General features: G+C 43.7%; 1 protein-coding gene across 2 annotated transcripts in view; it reads right to left on the bottom strand.

The window, feature by feature from the left end:
- Positions 1-4,654: 4,654 nt before the first annotated feature.
- Positions 4,655-15,604, bottom strand: part of MARCHF4 (membrane associated ring-CH-type finger 4) — a 110,813-nt gene continuing 99,863 nt past the window's right edge. For both annotated transcript variants that reach the window (XM_079969128.1, XM_079969129.1), the window contains exon 4: positions 4,655-6,814. In XM_079969128.1, the coding sequence (XP_079825254.1) occupies positions 6,453-6,814 (362 nt within the window). In that variant the 3' untranslated portion in view covers positions 4,655-6,452. The remainder of the gene's footprint in view (positions 6,815-15,604) is intronic.

The raw sequence follows: 15,604 nt of genomic DNA, 5'->3' as shown, positions 1-15,604 counted from the left end.
ACTTTGTGGAGGAACAAATCTGAAAATGGCACGTAGGATCCTGACACGCAGTAACTGAGGACAGCCACAGTACCAGACCAGAAAGGTCAATATACGGGGAAAGACTATGAGAGAGGAGCACTACAACACTTTGGAGAACACAACTGAGGTACCGATTTTTAAAGGTCTTAACTCATTTTAAGGAAAGTGTTTGGTTCTCTCTCACTCTGGCCACCCTTAAAGCCTCAACAGTTTCTTCAGACTCTCTGAAACGAGATTCCACCCCTACCCACATCAACTTGTCAAGGAAAAAGGATTGGAGGCTTGTACAAGAGGAGTCCTGTTAGGTGGCATAAAATCGGGGAGACGCGTGGTAACTGGAGACAGACGCTTTATGCCTTATGGAAAACATGCACACATACATATTATAACAAAGCTTGTAGCCCAGAAAGACACTGTGGTATCCACTAGGTAGCATGCCTAGTTGCACCCTGGGAAGAACTTCTGACAGGATTCAATTCAAGAGGCTCTCCATTCCTCCTGCTCATGCTGCATCAAAACTTGCTGAGGAAACCAGATTCTTTCTTTTGGGAAGGGGAGCACAGAGTGCCATTCATTGTCAGGAACGGATGTGCTTCACCACTGATTCTCACAGTGCCCCATGAGGTAGTTAGAGTATCATCTCCCCCTCCCTGCTCCCAAGAGTAGGAAACATGTTCAAGGCTACAAAGAAAATCCCTATCGAAATGAAGACAAGGGGGAAAAAAACCTCTGAATCTGCAATAAGTCCTGCTTCTTCTTCCCATCACAAGATGTTCTTATGGCTTCTTCATTCTGCGAGCTTCAGGGAAATGTTGCCCCCCCCCACCCCATATTATGTGAAGGGTACCCAGCTTCATATTACATCTGATGGGTGCTTAAAGCCACCAGCATGGTTATCTTCCAGCTAAAAAACAACAACCCGACTGCTTGTAGAATCTGGAATCTGATTCATATAAAAATGTGTGTAATATGGTGGGCAGCTTTAAATGATGGTGAGAGGATAGCCACCCAGTGGCCCTAGTGCTTATTCCAGCATCCATGTGCTTCATGTCAGATTCTGAACCCTACCCAACACAACTTCTTATTCCAAGGAGCCCTTCTTAACCCTATCAGGGGGTTGTGTGTGTGAAGCAGGAGGGCAACATTTTAAAGGGAAAGAGCTACACAGGCCTCTCATAGAATCATAGAATCATAGAGTTGGAAGAGATCACAAGGGCCAAGCAGGAAACACCATCAGAGCACTCCTGACATATGGTTGTCAAGCCTCTGCTTAAAGACCTCCAAAGAAGGAGACTCCACCACACTCCTTGGCAGCAAATTCCACTGTCGAACAGCTCTTACTGTCAGGAAGTTCTTCCTAATGTGCCTCTGCTACAGCTCCACACAGAATGGTCACTACCTGGGACTGTTTTTCCTTAAAACCAAGCAAAGAAACATAGAAGGGGAGATGCATGCAACCACATGTAATGTTTTAGTCCAGCTCTTAAAAGAGCAGTGTGGGATTGAGACAGGCAGAAGCCACCAGTCCTGTGCATCCCTGACAGATGTTGAATCTGCCATCGGTGACAAACTGTGGCGCTCATCGACAGTACCTTCCACACTCCCTGTAAAATGTTTTCGTTGGTCTGCAGTCATGCCACATACCAGGTCAATGACAAGCAGCTCCGATTATGCCAATTAGCTTTTTGTAGACTATGCCATTTCCAAGATGTCAGGACAATTCAAGGCTGATTCCACATGACGCCAATGATCGGAACTATGCACTGTATAATAAAACCCTTGCCTCCCCCCCCCTTTGCACTTTCCATATTCAAAGGGAATACCCATCAGAACACAAGAAACCCTAAATATGGGTTGCTTCCTATTCCCTTAGGCCAGTCGTGTTCAAACTATGTAACTGGGTGCACACTTCCCTCAGTCAAAAAGGAAACTGAGCCTCTCCAGTTGTGAGACAAAGACAACTGTTGACAGCCCAGTCTGCATTGTTCTCTCCTGTGTCAAACTCAAGGGTCAAATGAGATGTGATTGGAGGCTGATTTGTACCTTTAAAGTCAGATCTGTTGCAATCATGCTAGAAACTGGTGGGGTAGAGAGTCTGGTTTTCAACAGCAAGCAGAAAGTGTGGATAAGGGGCACCCTCACAGCATAACTCCCTACAGCCTCTGTTCCAGGTACTTTCCCCTTAGTTGGTTTCCCATGTCAGAACTGAGCCCAGCTGAGAGGAGAGGGGCTGCCATGGGGCAGGGAGAGAAGGGTCTGGACACCATCTTCACCCACCTGCCCCCTTTTTCATTTCAAAATCAGTATTCTGCCTTGGTTTCTAAATGATAGCAGCTGTTCTGGGTTATTGTTAAGATACAATAATCTATCGCTCTCATATTTTGGGGTGGTGTTCCCCCCCCAATGGTTCAAGTAAATTAAACACGGGCATCTTGGCTGACGTGCTTTCTGGATGGGACTAAAATGGAGCAAAATTGTATGGGAGGAAATTCCAATGAATAAAGGCTTTCCAATATTGTCACTAAATTAATTAGCACTAGTCACACATACTCTGTGTAGTTGTCCATATTTCATTTATTAGGGAAGAAGCAAAATTTCACTTCTTTCTGAGACGTACAAACTGACTAAATTGTTCTGAGGTGGAGAAGCTCATATCTCCCCCAACAAGCCGTTGTGTGATACCCATTATTGAAGCAATGTTTTCAGTGGATTTAGGTAGTTAGCAGTTCTGTTGATATTGGGCTAAAACATCTCAGCAAAATTTCCTGATTTTTTTGTGGTCAAGAATACATTTTTAAAATTATTATAATCATCAGTAGGTCACAGATCTGAATTGGGTTTTTTTCCTCCTTTTGGCATCCTGATGGTGTAAGAGGTTTGTTTTTTTTTTTTGGGGGGGGGGGTCATTTTAATTTCCCTACTTTTTGCACAAGTTGATGTCCAGAGGGTTTAAAGTGACTGAAAGACATAATGAATCAGTAGAATCATCATGCAAGGATGCAGAGTTGGCAGTGAAAAATGCATATAACATTTATAAATTTATAAAATTGTTTATGGCTTTCTGCTGCACATTCAACTCCAAATATTCTTCATTTAGCCTACGTCACATCTCTATTGACTCAAGTCAGAGATGTGGAACTTGTGGCAAGGGATGATGGGAGCCAAAGGCCAACAGCACCTGGAAGGCAACAGGTTCCCTTTCCCAGTGGTAAAGGGATGGAACTCAGAGTAGCACCTGTTTACCTTGATCTTTGGAAGTGTGGTATAGGGTTTTTTTTAGTTGTCCTTCCTGTATCATTAAGCGTTTTGTGCTTTTATTGTTATTGTTTTATGGGTTTATGCTTATTATGTATTATTGTGGTGATTCTGTTTTAGTTCATGTAACCCACCCTGGGACCTTGGGGCGAAAGGTGGGTAAGAAATATTAGTCAAAAAATAAAATAAAACCCTGGCTGTAGCTTTTGTGGCTGATAAATACACAGAGCCTGCTGCCACTGATGCTCACTGCTGCCCTACCCGTAACTGTTATTCACCTGGAATATTAAGGTCTTAACAACTTATAGGCTTGCTAGGCAGTGCTCAACCTCCATATGTTTAATGAGTTAGTCAATTAAACATATGCAAATCAGCAATGGGTGAGTGGCTTTTTTCTCTCCTGGCAGAAGTGGAGACCTCAGGAGGAGTGGTAGTATCATTAGAGGGTGAGGACTGGTGGGAAAGAAAAAGTCAAAAGGTAAACGAATACGTTTCAATTTTCCACTTTGGAAGCAAATATTCCCAACAAAAGTAGCTTTAAGGTTTCCTCTCTGGGTAGCGTCCCTCATATGTATCAGATGAGTCACCAATTGTGCTTAGAAAGATAAGTTCCCTGAAAAACGGATGGTACATCCAGAAAACACTGATCCCATGTACTGCTGAGTTCCTACAACTGACCTGGCGAGAATGACGAGGGTCACACCCACACATTTCAAGCACGCTCATACAGTTTTAACAATCATGGTCCCCTCCACCAAAGAACCTCCAGAACAGGGTGCTGAGAGTTCTTTGGAGACCCCTCACAGAGCTACAGTTTCCAGCATCCTCAACAAATGACGGTTCCCAGGATGTGAGCCAGGTTTGCAGGCTGCTGCCTGCATTTGGATGCTACTGTACTGGTCCTTGTGAAAGAGAAGTGGAACTGATACTATTCCATTGCTCCTTACTCTATACATGGGACCTGTGCAGGCCAGACCCCAAGGGATAGGCCAGGGTTGGCTTCACATGGGACACCACAACGGGGGACGAGAATGGCCAAAGGTGCATTGTATTAAGGGTCCATGATGTCCAACATGGACAATCAGGACTTTTGTGGCAGCAAGTACCATCTAAAGTGGCCATGAGACAGGAAACAATGAAGGAATACTTTGTGCCAAGCTCCTTTAAGTGTGTCATTCCCTCAAATAGTTTAGGGGTGGCACAGGGACCTCGGCTGCTGGGAGTTGGCTCCTATGCTTCCTTGGTTCCTGGAGTGGACACAATCTTAGGACTTATATATCTATTGTTTAAAAAAAACCCAAGCTGAAATCATGCTGATTATTCAGTGAATTTAGGTGCTGAACTGGTCTTCCGCATGTATCCAGTTTGTGATTCATCACGTCCTGATTCAACCCCTGCTTTACTGATGTGTTCAGGCTGTGGTGACTCACAATCTAGGTAGATGTCAAGCATTCAAAGATTTGCTTCAGTGTACGCAAATCTGGTGAATATGCCAATTTGTGTGGATCGAAAAACAACAGCGACAATAATGATAATCCACTGTAAGATAAGTCAGCTTCACCCGGGATACTTCAGCATTTAGTGTTACTTGTGGAAGTACCTGTGGAGAAGGGAGAGTATTCTCAAATTTATTCAGCGGGTACCCAGCAAATATATCAGTGTGATTATGATGGCTTCTCCCAAAGAATCCTGTTAATTGTTTGGTCAGGGTGATGAGGTCTCTCTTAGCAATTTCTAGTGTAACTCATATTGCTAGAATTCCCAGTGTTCCTTGCAGAGAGGGACCCATTCAACCAGTTTTACAGTGCACTCCTCCCATACATGTTTCTGAGAAGTCAGTCCCCCTGTGTTCAGTGGGACTTATTTCCAGAAAGATGTGCATAGGATTGGAGCCTAAATCCACAGTGTGGATTGGACTTGGGACTTCCATTTGTTTTTTGAGTGCAAAGTTTTGTGGCTTAATACCTAAGTCAGGCATCCCCAACCTTCAGCCCTCTAGATGTTTTGGACTACAATTCCCATCATCCCTGACCACTGGTCCTGTTAGCTAGGGATCATGGGAGTTGTAGGCCAAAACATCTGGAGGGCCGTAGGTTGGGGATGCCTGAACTAAGTGGATGAGACTGTTTCCAGGAGCAGCTAGATTACAGGAAGTAAATTTAAAAGCAGGAAAATCACAGGGGCTTATGAGAAATCACCGATACAGAGGTGCTGGAGAATGAGGTGGAAAAGCCAAGTAGGAAATTCAGTAGGGGACAATCCCATTTTGAAAAAATCTGCAAATAAAACACAAGAATAATTCTTTCAGTGGTAAATGTCATAAATCTTCCCCTACCTAGTGCCCTCCAGATGTTTTGGACTACAATTCCCATCAGCCCTAGCTAGCACAGATGCACTGATTGGGGCTGGTGGGAGTTGTGGTCTAAAAAAAAACCAGGCTGGCATAAATCATCCACCTTGTGCTTTGGACATTGATTCCTACAAATGTTTGTGGCTCAAATGAATTTGGCCCTCCCCTCAAAGACATTGACAAATTGTAGTGTTTGAGGAGGGAGCTAAATCAGGAATTTGTACCTGTTGCACGTTTGTTTGTTTGTTTGTTGTTTTTTTTAAAAAAAACCTGGGCAGAGTGTCTTTACTCATATAAAATAACAATTGCAATAAACTGACTGCTGTTTCATCTTGAATACCCTGTGGTCACACAAAATAGCATAGGGCCACAGAATAATTTATGCATTCAAATACTTGAACCCCATGGTTAATACAGTTTAAAATACTCTGGCTTCCTTGCTTCCTTCCTATTCAATGTCTGTGTGTCTACGTGGGTGTTTAAAAACTTACCCATTCATTCCCTTGCAGTAAGACCAGCTGTCCCTCTCTGTTCCCCACCCCACCTCAGCCCACCAGCCTCTGCCCTAGTTCAGTTTTTGTAGTTCTGTATTGCACTTGCTTTGTTGTACTTTCCAGCGACTGCAGAACCTCTTCAGCCGCCTCTCAGCTGTGTGTGCAGCTCTGCCTCCGCCACCATCTTGGCTGGCCAAGGGCCTATTGTGCTCCTGGTGCAGCTGCAGAGGACAAGGGGGTGGAGGGTGGGGGGAAAGGCACGCCGCGCCCCCTCCGCTTGTGAGTTCCTCTGCCACTCCGCGTTGCATTAAGGCCTCCTTAATTCCTTTAGCTCAGACCGTCGTGACTCTCATGACGAGCTCTCTGTTTGTGCTAGAGTGGCTTCTCTGTTCGTGAGGCCTCAGGTGGCTGAGTATATGCAAGATGGTATAAGCACAGTGGTGGTCAGACAAGGTGCCCGTGGTGTGGCCAGCTCCCCGAGCCACACTCTCGGCTGGAGCAGAGTTGCTAGTGGCACCACCAGTGGAGGATGAATGGTTAGTCTGAGAAGAGGTTCGTTGGTTGGTCCTGGTCCCTGTTTTTTGATCCTCCAGGTCCTTTGCTTTGTCATAGTTCAGAACTTTCCACTGTTGGTTGACTGCTTGCCACCGTTTAAAAATCCTGTAAACTGAGGGTCCTTCATGGATTATTAGACCTGTAGAATAAAAAAGAGAATCTATTAATTTTTCACTGACTCATCATCACTGCACACACACCTCTGAGAGTCACCTAGGGCCAACTCCATGTACATACCCCACAAGTATCCTAGGAAAAAAATGGAAAATCCCGTTTTTTATTGTGAGAGAATGGGGGCCATTTTGGTTGCCATAATCTCACATGATTTTGCGGTGCGATTTCCCCCTGAAAAAACACTTTTTCGGGGAGGCAATCTTGTGTGGTGCTCCCAAACATGTGTTTTAGAGCGCCGTGCTCCAAAAAAGGCTGGTTGTTTTTTTTTTAAGGGGGGCGGGTGCAAAACCACGTGAGATCATGTCAACCAAAATGGCTGCCATACTCTCGCAATAAAAAAACAAGAAGAGGGTGTCCAGGAAGGTGTCCTGGATTGGGCTTCAAAGTGTTGGAGGGTACACATGCCCCATGAACATTTTTTGATATAGCTTTAGGGGGCACATCTTGCTCTCATTGCCGCTTAACACAAAGTATTAATATTTGGGAGAATGGCCTGCTCCAAGTCCCATCATCATTCTAAAATGATAAACAGATTTAAAAGACCAACAACAGTGTATGGATTGCCTGTCTGGATCAGACCAATCTCCACCTCGACCAGCCTTCTTGAGCACAGACCTTCTGACAAATAGCTGTGACCTGTGAATGGCCTGAAATAGTGAGGATGAAATGAGCGTCCAAAGGACCCAGGAATTCCTTCTTTGTGGAATTATATTTGCTGAGTCTGTCTATAAAGAGAGCAGAACTACATGTTATGTTGAGGGCACTGGATTGGTTCCCCTGCCTCAGGCGTCTGGTGGGCTATTGTGTGAGGAGATGCTGGACTAGATGGGCCTTTGGACCACTCCAGCAGCTGTTTACCAGGAGAGATGAGACAAAAACAAGGTCAGGGCTCCATGGATGCATCAGTAGGAGCATTGCATTGATTCTACTGACCTCCACACTGCTGCTTCACCCCTCCCACTAAGTGGCATGGACTCTGCTGCCAGAACTGCTGCTGCTATTGCTGCAGCTCTGCCTCACCCTGGCTAACATGAGCATTTGTCAGGGATGATGGGAGTTGTACTCCAGCGACATCTGAAAGGTCACAGGTTGCCCCATCCCAGGTTTAAGCCTTTAGCACAAACTTTTCCCACACCTAATATTAAGAGACAAGTGCAAAAATAGTATGCTGGCTGCCAAACACAACTTATACTGTGATTCAGAGGGACACATGCATATGATCTGCTGGTCTTCCACTTTGCCCAAGTGGATTCAAGTACATCTGCAATTTGGCAGACCCCTTTGTTTTCAAAGATCAACAATCAATCGCGGGAGTCAAATATTGATGCTGAAGGTCAAATGTTTATTGCAGAATGAACGCCAGCACCCTCACATTTCTGTTAAAAGTTTGGTGAGGAATCCTGACCTCAATTATTTAAGTTCAAGTATATGACCTCAAGAGTCTGCCTCATTGGATCATGAGTCAGATGTGGAAAATTCAATTCATTTCAGCCTCAAAGCTTATCACAAATATTAATGAGAAGGCTGATTCAAGAGGATTTTTTTAAAAAAAGTCTGTTTGTTTTGCTTTGTAAATTATAAGTGTTTATGATCCCATGCAATTAATAAAATGATGTTGATGGATGGGCCAGTGCATCAACAGTACACCTGTTTTCCTAGATAAATTGTGCTTCAAAATATTTACTATAAGTGCAAAAATAAGTTTGTTTTCCTTGGCAGTTGCTGGGATCCAAATTACTTATTGATTTCCCAGCATTGAGCTCAGGAAGCTGTAAAATTAAAAAGGAACCAAGCAGAGGACTGGGTGGGCAGATGGAAATAATGCAAATGCATCTGCAACTGTAGAAAGCTGAGGAGAGAGCAAGGAGGGACTCAGAGAGTAATTTGCAAGAAGCTGTAGGATTTCATCAAAATAAATTTGAGTCAGTTGGAGTTATGCAGATGTTTAACGTTTTCTGTGCGGTTGTTTAATTTTTTCTTGAGTAGCCAGTCATTTTAATTATTGTTTTGTACTGTTTTTAATAGTTTTTGGATTTCTCTCCATTACCCTGATATTCTATGAGAGGAAAGTAAATAAATATGTAAATAAGCAAAATGAACAGGGATGTGGATCTCTCATGTTATTCTAAGGTGTGGATAACTGAGTACAGTGGTACCTTGGATTACAAACACCTCGGGTTACAAACTTTGGGTTACAGACAAACTTTGGGTTACAAACTTTGGGTTACAGACTCCACTAACCCAGAAGTAGTACCTCGGGTTAAGAAGTTTACCTCAAGATGAGAACAGAAATCGTGCGTGGCGGGACGACGGCAGCGGGAGACCCCATTAGCTAAAGTGGTACCTCAAGTTAAGAACAGTTTCAGGTTAAGAATGGACCTCCAGAACAAATTAAGTTTGTAACCAGAGGTACCACTGTACATGTGAACATGTCTTCTACTGAATCAAATCAGTGGTTCATTAAGCCCAATAGCTTTTCAAGTATGGAAGTAGAGAACTTTTCAACCAAAGATGCCAGAAATTAAACCCTTCCATTCCAGAAGCCTGCTTCCCCGCTGTGCTGCATACATGTCAGTTCCAAACTGTGCATATTTACATTTCTCAACAAAATATGCAGAATTTGCCATCAGGTCCCTTCAATGTATCTTGGCAGGAAAAGCTGTGGTTTAAACACATTTTGTTTGGGTTTAAAAAAAATAAAAATTAAGTGTCTGGGCCTGAGTATGAAGTGTCAGGAGAAAAATAGGTGGAGTTTGTAAATTAACCTTTGAAATACACATTTTCAATACACATGTTTCAATGGATAGAACTCAACAAATTGTGATGAAAATCTGCAAGTCACAATCTAACACAGTTAATTGCGCTTAAAGCCGATTGAAATAAAAGGGCTAAAGTGTGCTTAGCGTTGTGTTAGATTGCCGTCATTAAAATGTCTGTAGTGTTGTGTTCTGCTGTACTGGAACAAATGAAAATGAAAGCTGCCTTTAACTTAATTCTAACACAATCACAATATGCCCTTAGCCTGTTTGGTTCTTGGTATGACGTCTTTATGTGGTTCAGCTGGCTAAAATAATGGCTAGGATGAAACTAGTGGGGAACCGATTCAGGACAGACAAGAAGAAGGGAAACTGTGGAGTTCACTGTCATGACTGGCTTTAAGCAGGGATTAGGCACCTTCATGGAGAATGACTCTATCAATGGCTACTAGTCAAGATGATTATATGCAACCTTCAGGCAGTACTTGCTGAGTATGTCACTTGTTGAGGACCAATGGAGGTGGGAGTGGATAGGAGGCCAGTACTTTCATGTCTTGCTTGTGGGCTGCCCAGACATATTCCCTGCCAGTGCTGGCAACACGATTCTGGACTAGATGGACCTTTGGCCTCATCCAACAGAGCTCTTATATTGTTGAAACCAGTTTGATATGGTTAATTAACAGCCTCTCCAGATGACCTACTTATTGAGCATTCACTCGGATTTGCTAGTACAAATTTGGCCTTTACTGAGCATTTGTTCTGATTTGTTTACGGGGTGGTTATACAACAATGAACACTTGCCTTGCATTTATTCTGATTGGCTTGTGGGGCTTTTCTTACACATCTTTCCATTAGTCACTGATCAAACCCACACTTTTCAATGCATTTTCCCATGCCTTTCCAAACCACGAAAGGTCCAGTTCTTTTTTTAAAAGTGGATTTGTGTGCTAGAGACTTATCATTCATTTTATTATTTGTTTTGTTTATTTACTGTTATTTATTTATGTACTTATTTGCTTTCACAAACCTAAAGATTTATGTTACCAAGGCACATCACTGCACAAATGTGCAGGTGACATTGCAGATGTGACTGTACGTATCATTGCATCAAGAGATGTTTTACTGATGTGCACGTCTGCTCCTGCACATTGCTGAAATAATCCTTCTTACCTCCGAAACTAAAATTTATACAGTTGTACATACAATCACAACAAGATTGCTTTTCTTTTCTTTTCTCTTCTGGCAGTGTTTCATCAATTCACTCAACTGCACAGGTGCACCAGAAAAACATAATAAATAAGCACAAGAGATGATTTTTAATAAAACATACTACCTTTTTGAATTACATATTGAATATATTGAAGAGCAGACTTTTGAACCTTGGTGTGAGTCTCAAGCACATTCAAGATGCATTTGAAAGCAATGGCAGCTCTTATTGTTGTATTAATATTTATGAAATTATAAAGTCAGAGACAGAGAGAGGCCTCCAAGGACTCCACCATGAGACTTGAACCAATGGCTACAAGAAAGGAGATTCTGACTGAACATTTAAAAAAAACTTTCTGAAAGTAAGAGCTGTTCAACAGTGGAATGGTCTCCCTCGGGAGGTGGTGGACTCTGCATCCTTGGATACTTTAAAGCAGAGATTGGATGGCCATCTGTCATGGATACTTTAGCTGAGATTCCTGCATTACAGGGGGTTGGACTGGATGGCCCTTGGGGTCCCTTCCGATTCTACGATTCTATGATTCTTGGACACCCACTCGGTGCATCATAATGCCAGCAAGTGGGAAATGTTTGATGCAACACCAGATATAATGTGGTGGATTGCCGATGGATGACCCAATCATCGCTTGCGGTAGAAGTGGCTCACTTGGACGAAAGGGAGAGCAGTGCCTCCAAGAGGTATGTCATGATTGGCAGGTCTTTGCCTCAGGATGATGTCAGCTGACCTCAGACCAGGCCATTACTAGTGACCTTTGGGCATGATTGAGAGGAAAATGTCAGGCAAAGCGCAAGCATGGCAAATGCAGATCCAATTGCAAAGGCCCAATTTTGGCGATGTAGGGTGGAATGACTGGATCCCCCTACACATCCCTGTGTGGGCCAGGGACACCCACATGGCCCTTGACTGTCCCAGACGGAGCAGGCCTGAATGCTGCTTCTAAGTGCATTCAGTTGGACAAGTCTTGTTGCCTCCTTGTGATCAGGAATCTGACAGTATAAGGTTCTTGACTGTGAGGATGCATCTACAAATGTTCAGCGGAATGTGCTTAGAAGCTCTTTCAGATCCTTGAAGCCCTTTCAGAAGTATAGCAGGTGACAGCATGGGGGTGCCAAAGACAGGACTGCCACACAAGCCCCTGCCAATTTTCTGCTTTAGGATGAAGAGGGCTATAGAGCTACTGGGACAAGTTTTGTTGTTATAAACACCATTCAGTCTTGTCCAAGAAAGAAATGCAGCTTTTGTGTGGTTTTTCCCTGGTGTTGCTCTTATCTTTGCTGTGTGCATCATTCTCTTCTTTCTCTGCCTACCTGCATCTGACGTATAAAGGATAGCAGAAGGAAGTGCCAAAGGTTCTTCTGGCCTGGCACATTTTAAACAATGCCCAGTTGAAACAGGCAGCACCATTAAAAGTAAGTCGCCATTAGTCCTGACAGGAGATCCTGAATTGTGAGTGTCGACAGGCAGCTCCCCCATTAATTTCCTTTCCCATCAAGCCACAAAAGATCAAGCACCACATATCCGTTTTAATTGGCTATTGATCTGTTGTTCTATTACCTGCAATTGTGCAGAGGGGTTGCTGGATGGACTGCCTAACTCTGCCTTCCTTTGACTGTCAGCAGCCGGACTTACAGAAAAGTCTGGAGGCCTGCGGTTCCTGGTTTGCAATGGAGTGCCTGACTGCTTTTTGAAGTAAAGGTAGCAAAAACACAGCTAAAAAGCTCAGATCATATATATGACTGACACCCTTCTTTGGAAATTAAACCAATGTCTAGACTTCACTTGCAGAAACTAATAGTTATAGATGAATTAAAACATAATATTTACAGTCACATGCTCATCCAAGCAATGGCTTACAGTCTCTTCTTCTAACTTCCAAACAACAGTATTTTCATCTCTTCTGTATCTCAGTTAGGCCACTTTCACCTTCTCCTGCAGCTTTGCTCTCTTTCTTTCAAGCAGGGAAGAAGGACTCCAACACTCCATTCAACTTAGCAGTGTTCACAGTGGATTCTAAAACACAGTCATCTTGCTTCACATAAAATGGCGTCTCTCCTTCATTAAATGCTTCCCATGTGTCCAACATTACCCAACCACAAAAGATCTCTCTAGAATTCAGTTACCAACCAGCTAAAATTAAATCCATAGTAATGCATACAAGCATTTACAATTTCAGTGAATTAAATTACTATACTTGATAGTGCTGCCCTATACCGAGTCAGACCATTGGCTCATATATCTACAGTGGGTGCCAAAAGTTTTCCAAGGTTTCACACAGGATTGGTTCCCAGTCCTACCTAGAGAGACTAAGGATTGAACGTGGGACCTTTCACTGCAAAACATGTGATGTGACACTGAGCTTCAACCTTTCTCCAAGGCAACAGTGATGTCTACAAAAATTGCCAGCTGGTGGAGGGAGTGGCAGATGAATGACTCTGCTTATAATTTCATCTCCCCAGCTGTTCAGATGCAAAACAGTGATTCTTCAAAGAGCTAAAGGCTCTCTGGATCTGATGAAGAAGCTGTGCGCGCGCATTTGTGCATATATTTATGCATGAAAAATATAGAAATGTAAAGGCTGGCAAGCAGCTCACATCACCACATACACAAAATGTGCTACAGTTGGCCATGCAGCAATATGGAGTCTAAGTGCTGCAGCCACGTTAATCTTCCGTTATTCAACTTAAGTACAGTACTTATGTACAGTATATCCCCTGTCAAACACTGAAATTGTTCAGGTCATGTAATGGAGTAGGGGGAAAAAGCCTATTTGCTCCATATTTATTTATTCCACCTTTAAAACTATTTCCCACCCCCAATGTTTTGGAAAAATATCTTTCTGAACTGGCAGTGTTTACTGCACTTACCCTGCAGCCAGTGTCAATTTCAGTAACACAAACTGCCCACTGTAAAGGGACAAATTCCCCAAGAGCCCACCCCCTCCATCACCTCCAAGCCCTCAGTCTCAATTTGCATAATCACTTTTGCTATTTCAGTCATCCGCTGTGCATGAGGTAAACTGACACAGCCAGGAAAACAAAAAGAAATAAACCGAATCATGGGACGCACTTGTTGTGTATGCAGCTCTGGTGGTCTGTGGGTGGATGGAGTGACAGCACCGTGTGGGCCATCTGTTAAATCAAGTCTTGTGATGCACAGCGCCCCTCTCGGGCCAGTCATGCTTCTCACCGGCCTCCCTCTCTCATTAGCTGATGACACTTCCCGATGTTCAACGAGAGATGGTTTCCAGCCCTGCTGACCCTGAACGCCACTTGAATCTGCAAAGATCAAGCTTCCTTAATTGCAGCCTCCAATGATACAGGCAGCCAGACACACAACTGCATCTGAATTGCCATTTAATTAATGGCCAGGTGCTTGCAGGAATGTGCAGTGAACTTCCAAACTGTCATCATCGCTCAGCTCAGTGTTGTGAGTTTGGAAGATTGGTTTTTGTGGGGGGGTTTTTTGACCGGCTATATGTATTGCAGACACAAATGGCATACCTTGCACAGAAAATGGTTCTCCAAACGTAATTACCTCTTACTTTTTTGGGGTCTCTTCCCCATTACCACCATAGAGCACCTTTGCATCCAGTATGGTCCCTGTTCCATCTCTAGCCAGAAGTATCTGGTAGCAGGGGATGGGAAAGAGTTCTCTGTCTGAGCCCCTGGAAACTCAGCTCTGGGATGGACAAACCATCACTCTGACCTGCTACCAGATAGCTTCCTCTGCTCCTAAAGTGCTATAGGGCTTAGGTTTCCTAGGCTCCAACATGCAGAGAGAGGGGGGAAGGGGCATCAAGTCACAGTAAGTGTGGTAATTCATAACTCGAAAGCCTGCTACAGTGGTACCTCGGGTTACATATGCTTCAGGTTACATACGCTTCAGGTTACAGACTCCGCTAACCCAGAAATAGTGCTTCAGGTTAAGAACTTTGCTTCAGGATGAGAACAGAAATTGTGCTCGGGCGGCGTGGCAGCAGCAGGAGGCTGCATTAGCTAAAGTGGTGCTTCAAGTTAAGAGCAGTTTTAGGTTAAGTACAGACCTCCGGAACGAATTAAGTACTTAACCCGAGGTACCACTGTATTGCATCCAGATGTTATGGGGTGGTCTTGTGCTAACTGTCATTTCCCTATGTAGTTTTCTTTCAAGTCTGTTCATCCAAAAACAGCCTCTTCTTCTGGCCCTACAAAGTGAGTAATGTTGCTTTAGATTAAATAAACAAATAAGAACAGCAAGGGTCTTCCTTTCTTAACAATAAATGTGCAGCTGATGTCCACAGCTGGTGAGAAATCCAGATTCTGCTCTTCTGTCAAAGGGGTATCACATTTCCCCAGCCCTCAAGCTGCATTATTCTGCTGCTGGGAAAATAGGACAGTGTCCGACCACTTCCCATCCCTGACCCAACACACACTCAGCTCTTTTGTGATGGCCGTATGGAATACAGTTACGCGACTGTCACAGGTACCTGCTAGAAAATGCCTGCAGAGTCCATGAATTGCAGGGAGCCTCGATCCATTTCCCCACATACCTGCTTTCTGGTTAATTTGTCACTAATGAGCAAACTCCCAATGCCTCTTTCTCATAAGGGCTGGCTGTGCTTCCTTTTGATACCATCTCCTTTTAAGTGCTTCGCAGGAGGAGCGAGCTCCTGCGTTGCAGAATCGGTACATGAGAACTCATTCGGCAATATGCACTTTAAAAGGTTCTTACCCAAGGTTTCTAGGCTGCCAGTTTGCTAGCAGTTATAAGCCATGCCAAAGGAGGAGGAGCT

This window comes from Podarcis cretensis, assembly GCF_951804945.1.
Source record: "Podarcis cretensis genome assembly, chromosome: 1".
Taxonomy (NCBI): domain Eukaryota; kingdom Metazoa; phylum Chordata; class Lepidosauria; order Squamata; family Lacertidae; genus Podarcis; species Podarcis cretensis.
The sequence above is the reverse complement of the archived record's forward strand: the minus strand, read 5'-3'. Positions and strand labels throughout refer to the sequence as shown.